The sequence below is a fragment of the Brienomyrus brachyistius genome, chromosome 7, assembly GCF_023856365.1.
Source record: "Brienomyrus brachyistius isolate T26 chromosome 7, BBRACH_0.4, whole genome shotgun sequence".
Classification (NCBI taxonomy): domain Eukaryota; kingdom Metazoa; phylum Chordata; class Actinopteri; order Osteoglossiformes; family Mormyridae; genus Brienomyrus; species Brienomyrus brachyistius.
The window spans coordinates 4,448,922-4,465,806 of record NC_064539.1 but is presented as its reverse complement, the minus strand read 5'-3'; the positions used below and the strand labels follow the sequence as shown (position 1 = coordinate 4,465,806).

The 16,885-nt window shown below is 43.3% G+C and overlaps 3 protein-coding genes across 3 annotated transcripts; 2 read left to right on the top strand and 1 right to left on the bottom strand.

Annotated features, from left to right (window-relative positions):
• The first annotated feature begins 410 nt into the window (after nt 1-410).
• Nucleotides 411-2,957, top strand: atp6v1g1 (ATPase H+ transporting V1 subunit G1). The gene is made up of 3 exons (XM_049020658.1): nt 411-612; nt 1,768-1,868; nt 2,014-2,957. The coding sequence occupies exons 1-3, from the start codon at nt 531-533 to the stop codon at nt 2,185-2,187; spliced, it is 357 nt and encodes a 118-aa protein (XP_048876615.1). The 5' UTR covers nt 411-530; the 3' UTR covers nt 2,188-2,957.
• A 1,231-nt stretch (nt 2,958-4,188) lies between these two features.
• On the top strand, nt 4,189-14,330 carry slc31a1 (solute carrier family 31 member 1). The gene is made up of 5 exons (XM_049019355.1): nt 4,189-4,421; nt 9,908-10,055; nt 10,943-11,015; nt 11,209-11,377; nt 12,097-14,330. Exons 2-5 carry the CDS (start codon nt 9,921-9,923, stop codon nt 12,296-12,298), a joined length of 579 nt encoding a protein of 192 aa, XP_048875312.1. The 5' UTR covers nt 4,189-4,421; nt 9,908-9,920; the 3' UTR covers nt 12,299-14,330.
• Nucleotides 14,331-14,664: 334 nt separating this feature from the next.
• Nucleotides 14,665-16,702, bottom strand: cdc26 (cell division cycle 26 homolog). Its single transcript, XM_049019359.1, has 3 exons — nt 16,552-16,702; nt 15,521-15,673; nt 14,665-15,125 (listed from the first exon to the last, which is right to left on the bottom strand). The coding sequence occupies exons 2-3, from the start codon at nt 15,599-15,601 to the stop codon at nt 14,940-14,942; spliced, it is 267 nt and encodes an 88-aa protein (XP_048875316.1). The 5' UTR covers nt 15,602-15,673; nt 16,552-16,702; the 3' UTR covers nt 14,665-14,939.
• Nucleotides 16,703-16,885: the final 183 nt, after the last annotated feature.

Here is a 16,885-nt window from a genome sequence, read left to right as displayed (position 1 = left end):
CTAATTTTTTGCAGAACCAGTCTGAAATTGAAAGTTCAACAACCCTCCGACACTATGAGGACTCTCGCTTCGAAGTGGCTGTGTATTCCTAACCGCCCCCAACTGTCCTCGCCCTACCACACCGCAACCTGACCCGGCAGCCCGCTATTTAGCTTCACTGTCTGCAGTCCTAAACTGCATACGAGCGGCACCCAATTCCCGGAACCTACGAGTGCTGAGCTTAACAGGGTACTTCTGATCAAGCGCCGCTCCCCCGCCATTATCCATTCTAGCTCTTTTAATACCGCGCCATTGACAGCCCAGGTGTAGCCACTTAATTAACCACTACCTTCTACACAAAAATCACTTAATTATAGTATTAATAATTGCACCGTGACCATTCACCGCCAAAGACCCTCCCCCCCAGCGCACGCGCTGACGCTTAGTCACATGACCCACTATCAGCTGACTCCGGTCTCCACTGTCAGCGCCGCCGAACGACCTCTGCGATTAAAATAAAACCTTCTTCTCTGGTGTTGTTCGCTTTGGTCATGGCAAGCCAGTCGCAAGGTATCCAGCAGCTTCTGCAGGCTGAGAAGCGAGCGGCGGAGAAGGTCGCGGAAGCCCGGAAGCGTAAGTCAAAGCGCGGTTTGCGCCTGGATGCGCACCTTTCGCCGGTGTCCCCGTCGCTGTCTCCGTCACCCAAGCCGCCGTATGCCTACTAAGGCCCGGGGTGGCTGTCTAGCATTTCCCTGGCTGTGTGCTTAACTAATGTTTGCTATTGCGATAAATGATGTCTGTAATAAACGGTGCCGGTTAAACTGTCCTGCTGTAAGCGATGTCATGTGATTTATTTATGGCCATTTTACATTGAAGGCGGTAGTTAGCATTAGCCAAGAGTACAGTACTGAAAATGCGACCTTCTGCTGAAAATTAGTTAGCTAACCTGCCTGGTGAAGTTTCTTTTGGGCCGCATCTAGCTAGCTAACATGTACTGGCCAAGTTGTGGTTGATTATTCTCTTTGAACCGCACACCTCGTCGTGGTTTATCCCGTTTTTATACCACGGCTTTGGTAAATACTATTTTTATTGGTTCATTCCATGTGTTAATATTATATTCATATGGGTGACGCATTAGCCGTTGTGGTCAATCGTCTGTGTAACAAATCGTTAGTTATAGTACATTAAATATGATGCATTATGTGGTACAATGTTAACGAATATCGAGAGATTTAGATATAAATAATAAATACGCAGAGGTATTTATATTTTACACTGTAGGTCGGACTTAGTCTAGATGAAAATGCGGGCCGCTGGAATTTTACCCTATTGGGCGGTGTTTATTTTGCCATTGTGTAAATGGACACAATAAACGATTTAAACAGCATTCTTCCTCTGCTATGGCTGCTTCCTTTTGGTATTACAGTATACGGTAAATATAAGGAGCAGTACATGCACAGAAAACGTCTATAATGTGTAGCACCCATGAATGTAACGTCACGTGCAGGCTACATATGATGTTATGGGTACGCTTACAGTTTTATTCCTATTAGACATAGTAAGATGACGCTGATACTGACTCATTGCAAGCAGTTTGCTTTGTTCTTCATTTTTCTGATTCTGTTCTGTAAAAAAGAAAAAATCTGTATTTTTTCCCTGAAGGGGTGTATTTTTAAAACCAATTCCCAATTTATGTTCCATGCCATTCACATTGGTTACCGTTGTAGTTTGTTTATGCACCCCTGGACCACAGCCTTTTGTGGTGACTTTATACCTCTTTGTCTGCAGGTAAGAACCGCCGGTTGAAGCAGGCCAAGGAGGAGGCGCAGGCAGAGATCGAGCAGTACCGACTGCAGAGGGAGAAGGAGTTCAAGACGAAAGAGGCTGCGGTGAGGAAAATGAGGGTGGGGGGTGGGGAGTTACTGACAGAAAGGCAGAGATTCTTGGGTTATGGTAAACCAGGAGTTGGTCTTACAGATACTGCCACTAAGTCTTGCCATAAAGCAAATGGAACAAATTTCTAATCTTTCTCAGGCGCTAGGTTCCCATGGTAGCTCCGCGGTGGAGGTCGACAAGGAGACCGCCGACAAGATGGAGCGCATCCACAAGAGCTACCAGCAGAACCGAGAGGTAGTGCTGGGAAACCTGCTGAAGATGGTCTGCGACATCAAGCCAGAGATCCACGCCAACTACCGTGTGGCAGGATAGAATGCTACACCTACCAAACACAATCCCTTCAGATCAGGAGGTGCTGGAATAAAGACTTTCACTGCATGGGAATATAGGTCATTGATCACTTAAGTAAGATGTACCCAGTTATTGCAAATATTTGTATGACGTAGTGTCTTCTGCCCTGCTTTGAACTGTAGTCCCCACAGCACAGTTAAAACTGAGGTTAACCCACCAGAGATATGATTAATTTTAAAATGGGTGAGACGCATTATTGTGTTTTGAAAGGATTCCTGTGAGCGTGATCAAACATTTCATGCAGCCTGGGGTAATTATTTTAAACAGGTGAGTAGACTTTGACACAAGAAGTGGTGAGTGAGAAAAGTATGTCATTGTCCCATTCTTGGTGCAGTGGGAGTCTCTATCAGCGCTGACCTTGTAACTACGTAGGAGTATGACTATAAATTGTTGTTGTGAGGGTTGTTGCCATGCTTGTCTTGATATGCATAGTGCTGTTACTTTAACCTATATTAAATGAATTTGGTTACGTTGTCACGCGAAACTGCATAAATGCCACAATACAGTATCTCCTGTATTCTTGGTAAATCTTAAGGACTTGGGAAGCATTTTCTTTCCTTGTCAAGTGAGTGTCTAAATGTAAACATTGACTTCAACCCCTCACCTGTCCTTGGTTGCAGTCTGTTCGCCATCTCTATGTAGTTCACATTCCAATGTAGACAACTGCTGTATCCGCATAGTAATGAAAATGTTCTGGTGGTTTGATTTTTGAATAAATTATATGAAACGATCATCTTCCTTTTTACTTGAAATGATACAATGTCCCTGTGTTCTCTAATTGCCTATATTTAAACTGGGAGGAAACTTTTCTTTGGGAATGAGATGGAAATTTTATTTCTTCCACTAGATGTTTCAAACACAAATGTGAAATAGTGGAAGTCGGTTACAAATGTTGGTAGGGTTAGAGCAAGAACTACATAACACCTTTCAACAGATGGCAAGAACCTTGCAAGGTAACTATTCAAATCAAAAGATGTGCAACACTAAGTGTATTCAGGGAATCTAAAGTGGTAAGAAGAGTGCAAGAATGATTTAGATTAGAACATAAGAACTATACAAACGAGAGGAGGCCATTCGGCCCATCAAGCTCGCTTGGGGAGAACTAAACTAATAGCTCAGAGTCGTTAAAATCTTTTCGATTGAAGAGGTATAAAGATTTATTTGCCTTGTTCTGCGATTTGAAGCCTTTTATGACAAAACAATTGTGACTAGATAATCAAGATGTCCAAACATCCTGCAGTCTGACCTTGAAAAGTCAGAAAAGAATTATTACGCTGCAACCCTAAAATATGTCAGCAATCGCTGTTGAAAGCTAAGAATTATGTAATGTAGCCAGGGGATACCAGTGATATTGGATTTTCGTAATATTTATAGATTTATTGTAGAACCAGAGTGAAATCACCAAGTCAGATTGTGTTGTGTTAATGTAAAAATTCTATGTTGTTTCATTTTTGCAGTCACACAATGGAGTTCTTTTAATCGTTTTCGCTATGTGAGAAGAATGAATGTCATTATGACTATCCGGTTTACATGGGGCTACAACATGAAACTGCCTGGGAAGGTATCACCTGAATGGCCCGGAAGCTTTCTCCAGAGCACCATCTAGCGGTCTCAAAAGAACTCCGGGGGGGGGGTAAGTGGGGTCTCCATTAAAATACAGATTCGTATGGTTAGTTGTGCCGTGGACTGACATCCTGGCCAAGGTGCCCCGTGCTTCATGGTTCCCAGTTCCCGGGACAGACCCCCAAACACAACGAATAAGCGGTCACAGAAAAGAAATGATATCGCCATCCACTCTTACCCTACAAAACGACCTGGGTTTTTTTTCGAGTTGCGCATGCGATTTGATTTGGTTTAAACCGACCTTAATACTAGACAACCGATCTTATTTTGCAGAATCGTAGGGGCGTTTTATGATAAAGCGCCTTGCGACATTTTCTCTCGTCTGTCCCCTCTGCCATTTTGTAGCGGCGGAAGTGAAACGCCGAGGGGGCAGGCAGCGTGGGTTCATCGCACCATTGGTCGGACTACCTGCAACGTGTATGACGAGTCAGGAATTCTCAGTTTAAATGAACGTGTCCCTAACATCTCTCGGGGGTTTATATTGCTAGTTGATCTGCGAGGACGATCACAGGTGACCCCCCCCCGTCTTGGAAGCACCGAGGAAACCGCCGGGGATCGCATCGCTTTTAGGGGTACGTGGCTGCGGCTCTCTGACCTCTGTCCAAATCGCACAGCGCAGCCCGGTAGCTAAGGACAAACTCCTGGTTTCTCCTCTGCTATCTGATGCAATGTGTCGGGAGAATAAATTTTATGGGTAAAAATTTCCGAGGATGCATTAATAGATAAGCACCTGGTGGTGGCATGACAAACATTAAGCGCATGGTTAGATGGTCGTTTATGTGATCGATCTCCTGACTTTACACTTCTGGCCAATGGTTTTTACATTGGCCTTAGGGATCGCTCACTTTTTTTTCAGTAATTGCGAGTCTTATGCTTCGTAGATAATAGTTTTCACTTTGTTGATGTACGTGAAAAATTAGGAGAAATGTATCAGTTAAACTTTAATCTGCTGTTATAATCTAGTTTGTGTGTGTGTATCTGTCTGTCTGTCTGTGTGTATCTGTCTGTCTGTCTGTGTGTATCTGTCTGTCTGTGTGTATCTGTCTGTCTGTCTGTCTGTGTGTGTGTGTGTGTGTGTATAGTACAGATTTGCCGACATTAAATTCAAGCAACCAGTACTGAAGTGTTAATGTGTTTATCTAGTCCTCATTGGACTTTTGTTTTAGTATCAAAGTCGATCTGAAGGATGTTATGTTTAGAACAAAGGTTGCTGCGCATAAATACCTGTGATAGTCATCCCGATTATGACTGAGATAGTTTGTTACAAACCGTTAACATCATTCCTGCAGGAGTGGCAGTGACAGCGTCTCAAAGCCGCTCCAAATCGCAGCGTTATTGTTTGGTCCGGGTCTGAAAGGGGGGTTTAGCTGTGCCCCCCTGCCCTCGCTCAGTGTCATCAAAGCAAACGTCCAAAAACCCCAAGCACGTGAGTCATGTTTATTATGCGTTTTTTTTCTGCGTCATACGTTAATTTTGGGGCGTGATACACTTAGTTTTGTATACCGCTTGAAGATGTTGCCAAAAGTACTGTACTAGTGCACCTTGTACCCATGTCGGACTGAATTGTCAATGTTTGTTGACAGGTGGATCTCTGTTTACATTTCAATGCTGTTAAAATAGTCACGTTTAAAAGAAGCATTTCTAATGTTTTTTTCCCTGGAGGGAAATTGAATGGGCGTCTGGGATTAAGCAAATATGACACACATGCATGTTGTTATAAAATCTCTTCATATCGTGCCATAAGCTCTCTGCTCCAGAAATGTTTTATGTTTAAAGAGTGAGGTTTGTCCTCCGTATGGTTTCAGTTGTGTTGTATAATGCTTGTCTCTTGGAGAATCTGGCAGATTACTTCCTTGTAGTCTAGGATGTTGCCCCTGTTTGTCTATGAAGTTCATTTGTTGTACATTATTGAATTTCAAGGTCCTTGAATCCAGTGTATAGCTGCAGTTCCAAAATGAGAATTAAGAAAAGTACTTGGTGTGCTTTTTAAATATTGATTTTATTGTAGAACCAGAGTCATTGTCATGAGATGCAGTGTGTTAGGAAGCATGTTAGACATAATCAAACTGTGTAGTCGCTTACTGCAGATATCCTGGTCTTTTCAACCCGCCGTTCCATTTGGATACTACAGTTTGCCGAAGCATAGAATTTTTGGACTGTAGGAAGATAACAGTGTATCTGGTGGAATCCTGAAAGAAGGAAGAACTCATGACCTGGGGTGGGATTTGAACCCACAATCTTGGAATTGTGAGGCAACAGGGAGCCCACAGGCTCATTCACTGTGGTTTGTTTGTCTGTTTGTTAATTTTTGGATTATTACATTGAAGGAAGGCTTTATTAATGGACTCCTTAATGGCACAGTACAACCCATTATCAGTGTTTAGGGATCCACACTAGCTCCTGTTTCTTTGAGTGTTTTTTTCCCTATAGTGCTGTGCGGACATACTGCTTCGCCTTGGGCTGTTAACAGTAAGGAGAGCACATTTCCATTTGCAGGAAGGAGTTTGCTGCAGATTATGGTTCTCCTCAGAATTTTATTACCATTCTGCCATTCAGGTCTTTAGACTGAAACATTGTAAATGGTGTAAATCATGGGGAGAAAGTGTTAGTGGTTTAATAAAAGCTCCTATCCAGTTTGCAGAGTTCTGTTGGTTGGATCAACTGCAATCCCGCATTCGTCAGCGGTACAAACACCCAAGAAGTCGTGAAGTTGCGTGACATGGTTCTGTCACTGAGACTCAAGCTATAGCTTCCTGATTTGTTGAAATGCTGACTTATAATGTTTTTGATGATCAGGGCAAGCATGTGCATACAGCAGTAAAGGGGAAGGTAGCCGAAGCATAGGAGTAGGGGCCTGTAAAATTAACTGGGGCAGAGTTATGGGTTGGAGGGCAGCAGGAGTTGGATCATATGGCGAAACTGAGTCACAAGGGAGGTCTTGTGACGAGCCAGTCCTGCGTGGATGTGGATGTCTCTCAGGGCACAGTATGTGCACACGTATACACAGGCACATATGCGGACATCTTCTGAGCCAGGACCCCCTGCTAATTGCTGGTGATGCATGCCCAGCCTCACAGGAGTTGTATTTATTGTTTTACAGCATACAGAATGCGGGCTCGAGATGAAGCATTAACATTTCAAAGACTTCAAACACTTCGTTTCGGTCTACATCAGAGTACAGATGTTTATCCTGTAATGATCTTGCCAATGTATCTGATGTATTAAAAGTGAAGAAAGTGATCAGAACTCCGATGAAGGATTTATTCAAAATCGTTTTGGTTTACTGTTGTATTTCTGACATGTCTTGAGTCACAGTGTGTTTTTTATGTGTGTTAATTTCTTTTCTGTGGTATTTTTCCTGTCTGCACTCAAATCCAGAAAAGCTTGGTGACTGAAAGATTATCACAATTTTCCTCAGAACTGTTCAGGGTTAGTTTAGCTTTACAAAAACTGGCACTTTCCCATTTCAAATTTATTGCTAAAAATTGTTACTATGGTAACAAATAGTACAGTGATGAAACTCCACTACAGTGTTTACTACTGCTGCTACAGGAAGGGCAACAGATCAGTTAATTAAGAGCTTTAATGCTGAACCCTGTATGAACTACGTACCAGAGCGCAGACTTAGGGCAATATGACCTGCAAGGTTTAATTATTTAAAAACCATGTTAGAATATTCGCACCTGTTTTTCCTGCCAGTAAGTTCCAGCGACTGATCACTCCAGTAAAGTATTCTGTTGTGTGTTCTTTCCTCCTGCCGGCTGTCTTCCCATCTCTGCCGTCCAGCCTCATCCATCCTTATTTTTGGTGGCCTGGCTGGCCGACAGCCTCAGATCTCCAATACCTCCCTTTTTGTCCTGGAGTTTAATTGCCTTAATGTCGGACTGTATCAGATTAAAGCTCCATGCGTGTGGCCTAAGGGTACCGGGCTATTATATTAGCACTGGTCTCTGACGATCATTGGACCCAATTGGTTGCATGAATATGGCCCTGGTGGCAGGGAGACTGAGAAGAAATGGTCTGTCGTGGAGCTTAATCTGACCACTATTGAGTGTGCTTTGGGTTTGAATCTGATAACCGATCTTAGTGTGCGGGATGGAGCCAAGCCTCTAGCAGCATGGAGCATAGTGCCCCCGGTCCTGCCAGTTAATGTCACCGTGACCTTTCCAGTGTAATGTTTCATGCCGGGAATGAGACAGTGACTGGTTTAATGAAATAACACCAGTGAGTGTTAATCAGCTGACAAACGAACCCTGACAGGGTTGGAATGAGGGTGTCGATGCCGTAGTCTGAAACGCACCTTTTAACAGACACTATATGATGTCAGAAAGATATATATGTGGAAGATCCAGCCATTTAAATATGTGTTGCATGTGAAACCGTGAATGTCTAACGTGCAATTTTTTTTAATTGACAGTTGTAGGAAAAGCAAATTGTCTGAGTTACAGTAGCCTGGAAAATCTTGTCTAAAAAGCGAAGGCAGGCGCCCCTTAAAGAAGATCTTTCCACAAGGTTTACCTCGGAAAACAGACATGGTGGATAGAGGGGACTGGGACGTCATACTGGTGACCAAACTTGTCCAGTCTAAATTGGCCTGATACCCTAATGTCCATCAACACAAGCTTTACTTGTACAGAGGAAGAATTCTCGTTCGCTCGCTCGCACACTTGCCCTGAGCAGATTTTCTTTTGTTGCCATTTGTTGGCCCAACCCCCAGGTAGCTCACACTCTTGTGATGGGTCTGCACTATACACCATAGTGAAAGACTCCTTTAGGGTGGGGCGATTTAAACGGAACTATGTCACAATGGGGTGGACGTGAGGAATGGGGGCTTTAGTCGGGGAGGTGGGCGTAAAGGAAAGCAGCAGGGGAGAAGGAAAACAGAAGAGCATTTCAGCGTCGGCAGAGGGAAGAAATGGTGTTGAGTTGCATGAAAGGTTGGCAGGGAGTCTGCATATCAGGGTTGGGGCGCATTTACTGCTGGGGTGGTTGACAAAGCTGACTCCTGTATAATGACCAGCACAGGTGAACTGAAAGAATGTGCTTGTCGCTTGAATTTGTCCCATCCCAGGATGTGCATGCCCCCCTCCCTCACTGCATTGTAAGGTTCTGCTCCCTCCGAGCTCCCTGCCAGATAGTCTACAAAAATGCGGAGTGTCTGTGGGTCCCTGAGGACCGCATGGGGAAACGCTAATCCAGAATAACTGTATATCAGGGCTCCATTTAGTCTGTCAGAGATGAACACTGGAGGCTAGATTTGGAGCCACATGGTGAATCTCATTCTGTCATCCTGGGCTGTACAGTCACAGGATGGTGTGTGTGTGTGTGTGTGTGTGTGTGTGTGTGTGTGTGTGTGTGTGTGTGTGTGTGTGTGTGTGTGTGTGTGTGTGTGTGTGTGTGTGTTTTTTTTTTTTTATTTATTCTGGTACCATTGTGGAATGGGGGAAAAACAAAATACGTCTTGCGTAAATTCACTACATGCCTTTATTATTACAAGGAACGTCTGGGGTATTTCTGAACAAAGGTCACAATATCAATACATTTTTCTGATAAAGTTGCACTTCTGGTCCTTGAATAGTTGTCTTTGTTAATTTTTTGTTACGTTGTTGCGTAGCTCCTGCTCTCATACTGCTTACACTTGTACCTGACCATTCATTGGAAGCTCAGCCTAGCTGCACTTATGTCTAGTCGACTCCTTCACAGCATGTTCTTCTGCAGTGCGCTATTCACCTCACTTGTACGTCGCTTTGGACAAATGTGTAAAATGTAGTATGAATCTTACTATGGATTTTCAATGGGCAGTTTACATTCCTCCTGCTATAGTCTTGGTAAATCCCGTCACTCTTAAGTTGTTAGTACTGGTGCTCTGAAATAGACTCCACCCAGACTGGCTCTGCATCACTGTAACCCTGGTTGTCCAGTTCTTGCAAGTGAATAAATGAAAGGTGATCTTACTTCAAACTTGGACTATTGTTAAGGATCCTCGAAACGCCTGTGAATTTTCAGTTGGAACAAAACGTTACCTGAAATGTATTGATTTACTCCTTTTATTTGCCAGGGTCCATCCCATAATGAACATGTCACATGACCACAGCCACCATGCCCACCACGGCTCAATGGCTACCATGCCTCCTGCAGTCACAGGCTCCCACGGCGGTGACCATGGTGGAGGTGGTGGCGGCAGCAATCACGAGATGATGATGATGGTAAGAAGAATCTTTGTTAAGGTCCTGAGGTGAACCTGCCTCCCAAGAGTGAACTTGGGTCGCAGTGAATCAGGGTACTGGTTTTGTTTGGCGAGGAGGCAACCGATGCATTTTTCATATTTGGGCCGGGGCACGAGTGACATCCAGGGATTATCTGGTCTTCGGCAGTAAAAACGGGTACGTGGGAACACAAGTACGGTCAAGTTCACATATTGAAAAGTACCCCTTGTGTGTCAGACTGTTTTTTGATTAGGGATCAGTAAACCTACAATTGTATCTATGGAGGTCCCAATCCTTTTTTTGGTACAGTGATCTGATCCATTAAATATATAAATCTGGTGATTCCAATCCCCATCCTGTCTTTTAATAAATATTTAGATACACACACACACACACACACACACACAGCAGGCTTCGGTGGATTATTCGCGTAAGCCTCACGGTTTTGCAGCATTCTTCCGAGTGCCTAATTAGATTTGTTGTATTAAACGACACTGTTGCATATTAAACGACCTCCTTTTGAAAGGGAGGTGTTGCGAACATTGCAGGTACAGTAACTGTTGGGCCACTTTGAGTTTCCAATTTAAAGTAATTTCTACATGGCTGACATCTCCATAGTTTCTAGATTCAAGCTATATGCCTCAGGCTTACTGGGACAGAACAATCTGCACGACTGATCTCAGTTGGGTGGTCGCAGGAGATTAAATAGATCGGGCTTTGGATCAGACTGGTAGCCAAAACCAATTGATTTTTATATATATATATATATATATAAAAAAAAAAAAGGTGGGACACTAATGATTGTATCTTTGAAGTCACACAGTCCCTGTGCAGCTCTGGATTGAGTTTTAAGGCGTGTTGCTGACCTACAGTTTCTTTCTTTGCAGCAAATGACCTTTTACTTTGGCTACAGAAATGTGGAGCTTCTATTTTCCGGCCTTGTGATCAACAGCCCCGGAGGTCAGTCCGTCTTTATTACCGTTAAGCCGATGCCTCTGTACCTACCTTGCTTTCCTTCACACATTCGTTCGTTTTTCCCTCTCCAGCCTTTTGAAGTCATAGGCTCCTTTTCACTCATAAACACTTCCAGCCTCGATGAATGTCCACACCCAGTGTGTTGTTGTTAGACCTTCTCTGCTGATGTCACCCGCAGAGATGGTAGGTGCCTGCATCGTCATTTTCCTGTTGGCCGTGTTCTACGAGGGGCTGAAGATTGGCCGGGAATACCTGCTCCGCCGGAACCAAGTCAGCGTGCGCTACAACTCCATGCCCGTTCCAGGCCCAGACGGTACCGTACTCATGGAGACGCACAAGACTGTGGGGTGAGTGTGCTGCCTCTTGGGGTTGTGGGACGTCTTTAAGTCCTGGTGTTCCAGAGCGTTGTGTTCTTCTGTATGATTAGTTAATTATGTGTTACAGTTAAATGTAAAACTCATTTGTACTCCATTTCTTTTGCCAAGCATGGTTATGAATACAGTGCTTCTGAACCCAGTCCGTTGGAACGCCCAGACAGTCCATGTTTTTGCCCCCTCCTAACTGAACTGGCAATTCTGCGTTCTTTATTGGCTGAAAGCGTTGCATTGAGAAACACTAATATTATTCATGCAGCTCAAGGGCTAAGGGAAGCAGCATTTGCAAGGCCTGTCTTCTAGAAGCCCCCAGCCCTTCCACATATGTTGTTTCCATTCAATTAATTGGTCTTTGAGACAGACTTCATACTGTTAAGAAAAATTAAGATTTTCCATCCTCCTCTGGCAGAGACTAGTGTGGGATAGACCTGGATGTTAATAATTATGGTATAGTAAAAGTAATTCCATATCTTAGCTTATAATGTTTTAGTTATTTTGTTAAAATCTCATTTACAGAGGTGGGACTGACCTTGGACTTTTTAAACCTTTATTTTTGATCTCTGAGCTCCCCTCTGGCATTCAGTGGTATATTCCGCCCGGCTGTTGTAGATTCTCATGCGTGTGTGTGTGCATGTGTGCGTGTGTGTGTGCCCGCGCGATCACTTAATCCCACTCCTCCCTCCTCCTCCCAGCCAGCGGATGCTGAGTCTAGCCCACCTGCTGCAGACGGCTTTGCACATCATCCAAGTGGTTGTCAGCTACTTCCTCATGCTGGTCTTCATGACTTTCAACGGTTATTTGTGCATCGCGGTGGCTGCTGGGGCCGGCGTCGGCTACTTCCTGTTCAGCTGGAAGAAGGCGGTGGTGGTGGACATCACAGAGCATTGTCACTGACCTGTCTCGAGCCGTTTTTAGCAAACACAATGTCTTTCCCTCTGTTTAATTCCAGCCAGCAAAGTCGGTGCTTTGCCACACTTTAATATAAAAAGGACCGTACTACAATGATTTTAACTCTGATGTGGCATGCTGTTTGTTCCATATGATTTGGTTGTTAATATATCAAGGTCATGCTGTTTTTAAAGTCGTCTCTCATAAAGTAATGTCTACCCGTAATCTGGACTGTCCCAATGCGACTTTGCGAATGGGGGCCAAAATTTCGACACCACCTGCCCTTCCTTCATGAGTCCCAGTGGCCTCCCTTCTGCTAGCCACCAAGGCACTGCCATCATGTCCAAGTCTGTGGAGCCAAACTATATGCCCCTTGTGTCCAATGTGCCATTCCTGCACCCCCCCCCCCCCCACGCATTGTTGAAATGGTATGACCTGGGAATGAGTGCAAAACCTTCTATTGGCTTACAGTTACACAATCGAGCACTATAGTTACCGTATCCGCTGTTCTTAAAACTGAGTATGTACCTCAGCCAAACGCTCAGACTTCAGGCCATACTGCTTTTTGCTTTTGGGCTCATGCCCATTCTTACCATGTGCTGTGCCCTGTAGGGATGGGGGACGAGTGACTTTGAGCCTTACTAAGCCCTATGCCTTAAATAAGGGAACACATAACCAGCTGTACTCACTGTAATTGCCTGGAAGGTGTGACAGCCAGTGTAGTATAAACATTTTGTGTAACAATGGTTATTTCCTGGTTGGTTTGGCTATCCAGTAAAGGCTGTACTGCTAATCCCCCCCCCCCCACCAATGCACCTGAGTTGCAATACAAGGAAAAATGTGAAAGTTGATTTATTATTCTCTCCGCAGCAGATACTTCTCTGATGGGCTAGAGGAGACGTTGGGCATTGCATTGAGTTAGCATAGGGATTGGTCTGATCTCCAAACTTGGATTTGGTTGGCTGCAGTCAGCCTGGGTATTTTGTGACTGAAAACTCTAAGCCGTCATTTCACACTTCAGTGTGGGACAAACTAGAGTTCGTAGACCATAAAAGACTCAGCCTTGACCAAGTTGAACTGAAAAATTGATCCCTATTTATATTGGTACCGATATTTGTGTAATGCTAAAATCCGATTGAAGGTGGTCGCACTACAATTGCAGTTCTGTAACAATGTAAGGTGTGATCCGTTTTGGCCTTTTCTCAGTTTTGATGCCAACTGGACAATCTTGTTTTGGGTCGGATTTAGTCTGCATACATTACTTCAGTTTACTACAATTCAGAGCCTGTGTTGCACGTACATTGGCACAAGTCCCAGTTACCTTCAATTAATTCAGAAAAATGCTTTACTTATAAGGGTGCAGTCTTCTGATGTCATGGCTTGTGGACAAACAACGCAAAGGTCTCTATGTGGAGACATTTTAGAGGGAAGGGTTTGCTGACTTAGGAACACTATTTGTAGCAGTGTCACCTAATCGAGCACTAAAGTCTCAAGGACAGTACAGACTTTCTTTGCCCCCCCCCCCCCCCCCCCCCCCCCCCCCAGTACTCGATTCTGGGGAAGTTTTAGTGGTCGGGGATTGGGGGTAGTAGCTGTTTGTCTTAAGTTGAACTTGGACAAAAAGTTCATATATTTCTTTCCTTTAATGATTCTATATTTTAGTCTTTAAATATCGGCTGTTAATTTTATATTTGCCTGACAGTTATGTCATGTTGGATCAGCAGTCATATTCCTGTTTTGATTTATTTTCAGGAGCCTTTATTTTCCCTCCTATCGAAGAAACTGAGGTAGCGATGACCGCAACTTAAATATTCCTGCTCACTGGAATGTGTATCACTTGTAGTAACATATTGTGACTCGCTCAGAAAACAGTGTAGGCTTATAGAACTCCTACCTCTGCGGTTTATTTACAATTGAAGGATGAACTGACAGTCTCATGGTGTACGTTGGGAGACTTTAGCAGTGCTTGTGAAGTGTCACGAATTTTGAATGCAGTTGTCCGCAAAAATGGTAATAAATGAATAGTAATTGCAGAAAATCGCATGTCACTCTTGTTCCTCTTCCTGTTTATGAAATGATTTTTTGAAGTTTGTACATATCAACCAGGGCTAACAGGCGACCGAAATGCATGATTTCAATGCAGCATCACACTATAAATCACCAGGAAAAAGGTACCCGGTTTGTTTTTTTGCCCATCTTGTGTGAACTAGCACGACTGGTGCAGAATCAAGAATTAAGTAAATATCGTTTGCAAATTGGCAAAAGCAATTTCAACATAAGCTTAGACAAATTGTGGCTATAGTACATACACTTATTAAAATGACCAATATGTGGCTTCTGACCATTTTATAGGTTACTGATTAAACCACACATGACAAAACACACTTTATTGAAATTAAGTAAACTATGCAATATCAAACTGCAGTATTTATACATATATATATATAAACTTCCATTGTTGGCCTGGTTATGCAAATTCTGATCTAGCTTTGAATCCAACTGAATTAAAGAAATAAAATGACTAACGGAAGCAGATGAGTATACAGCACAGTTTAGAACCAACAACCTTCCTTCTGTTGATAATATTTATAGTCCAGAATCCATGACCTGGAAAAGGTCACAGTCATTAATAGTGTCCATAAAGCACTTAAAACTGCAAGTTGCCAAACAGAGACGGCAAGGTGTTTGGCTTGGGGTGGGGCTTGTAACCGATGCGCTCATTGATCATCTGCTCCCGTGTCTTCCCGTCGTTGCTTCCACTCGTTGCCCCTCCCATTTCACCCGATGAAGCCACACCCACAACATCTACCTCATCACGCTGTTTTTTCCGACTCTGTGAGGTAAGGGGGAAAGGAAATGAAAATGCAATTTGTACTTACAACTTTTCAGTCATATCTGAAAGCTACTGAATACAACAAATAAAAGGTAGGTTTAAACACAAACAAAAGCAGATCCCAATGACATACAACTAGAATGAAACCATATTATGTTACATTAAAGTTATTTAGCAGACGTATCCAAAGTGGCATGCATTTTTGAAAATGCAGGTCAGCCAGTTCCTGTAGCAAGTTGGGTCAATGGTGAATCACTCTGCCAACCATGGGATTTGAACCAGCAACCTTACGATCACAGGCACTGTGTCCTTAATCCGCTGAGACACACACGGCCCTCACTAGATACACATGTCAGAGACCACCCAACCAGCTGCACATTTGGGTGTAACATCACCTCCAGCTCTTTCCTCACGCTTTCAAACTCATCGATGTCATCCAGCTTCAGCTCCAGACGCGTGGGTTTCCGGCGCAGCATGATCACGCAGCCCCCCTGGTTACCTTGAAGCCGTGGAAATTTCTCCTCAACTGTCCAACTAGGGGGCAGCCACTAAATATAGATCGGAACCACAGTCAGTAAGTTACCTTCAACAAACAAGAGATTACTTATGTCAGAAATTATAACTATGGCTTTGACTGAAATAACAAACAATTGCATTGTGTAATGAAATTTTACTTTTCACACCCAGAAAGGACAGCAGGCAAGCATTGAATTAAGATGGGTGTGTTAGAAAATTCACACTGTAAAACGTGTTTATTAAATCACTATGCTACAATATTTTGCATAGCGGAAAGGTGATTTAGTGCGAATGCCTTATCTTAAAAACCCATCTAATTTGCGTAAAACTTTAAACATCCGAAATAAAACCATAAATAACTTTTCCAGCGGATGTGATGAAAACTAGCTGCTCCTTATTGCTCCTAGCTGCATTAGTATTGATTTTTAACAAAAGTTGTGGTTGTCTAGCTGACCAACAGCAATTGGCTTTTAAAAACTCCTGTAAATTATTCAAGTCCATTCGTCTACGTCGCTCGATCTCACTCGACCATCAGCTATCCATCCTAGTTCGATTTCCTCAGGCACCCAGAGCGCTAGCATCACTCTATTTGAAAATTGGTTAAAGGCTTTAAAGCACTTATTAATACAGTAACTTCCCAATTTTTATTTATGGAAACACTAAAACCTCACTTATTACAGTAGTTTATTAAAACCTGAAACGTAAGGGGAGCACAGCGCGGAATAACTGTACTGATGGTGTCATGCCCGAATTGGACAAGTCGCTTGCTTTTTACTGAGCCGTAAGAAAGGTATTACGATTTAGATATTCGATTTACATAACGGTAATATTTTTTTGTCCACTCTTTTCCCATATGAATGGCTATATGACTAACAAAGGTACAATTATAATTATCTAGAAATCAGCTCACCCTTCTCTGTTTGCTCGTTCCAGTGAAGTACTGCCGGAGACTTCAGGGGTCAGTATGAAGCTGGCAGGAGACTTCCGGTTGCTGTCTCCGCTTATTGTGTCAAAATAAAAGTTCGCTATTCATTGACGATTAATGTATTTCATTTAATGTATGAAGGAATAATAAAAAAAAAATCCCGTGATATATTACACTGACATCACTCCCCTCACCTATACCTATCTGACCTGCTCTTCTCCTGCTGTCCTGCCTTCCCTCACCTTCACCTCATTCCTTTAGACGCGTGTTATACATATACATTTTACCTAATTTCGCGCTGGGGGGAATATGGCACATT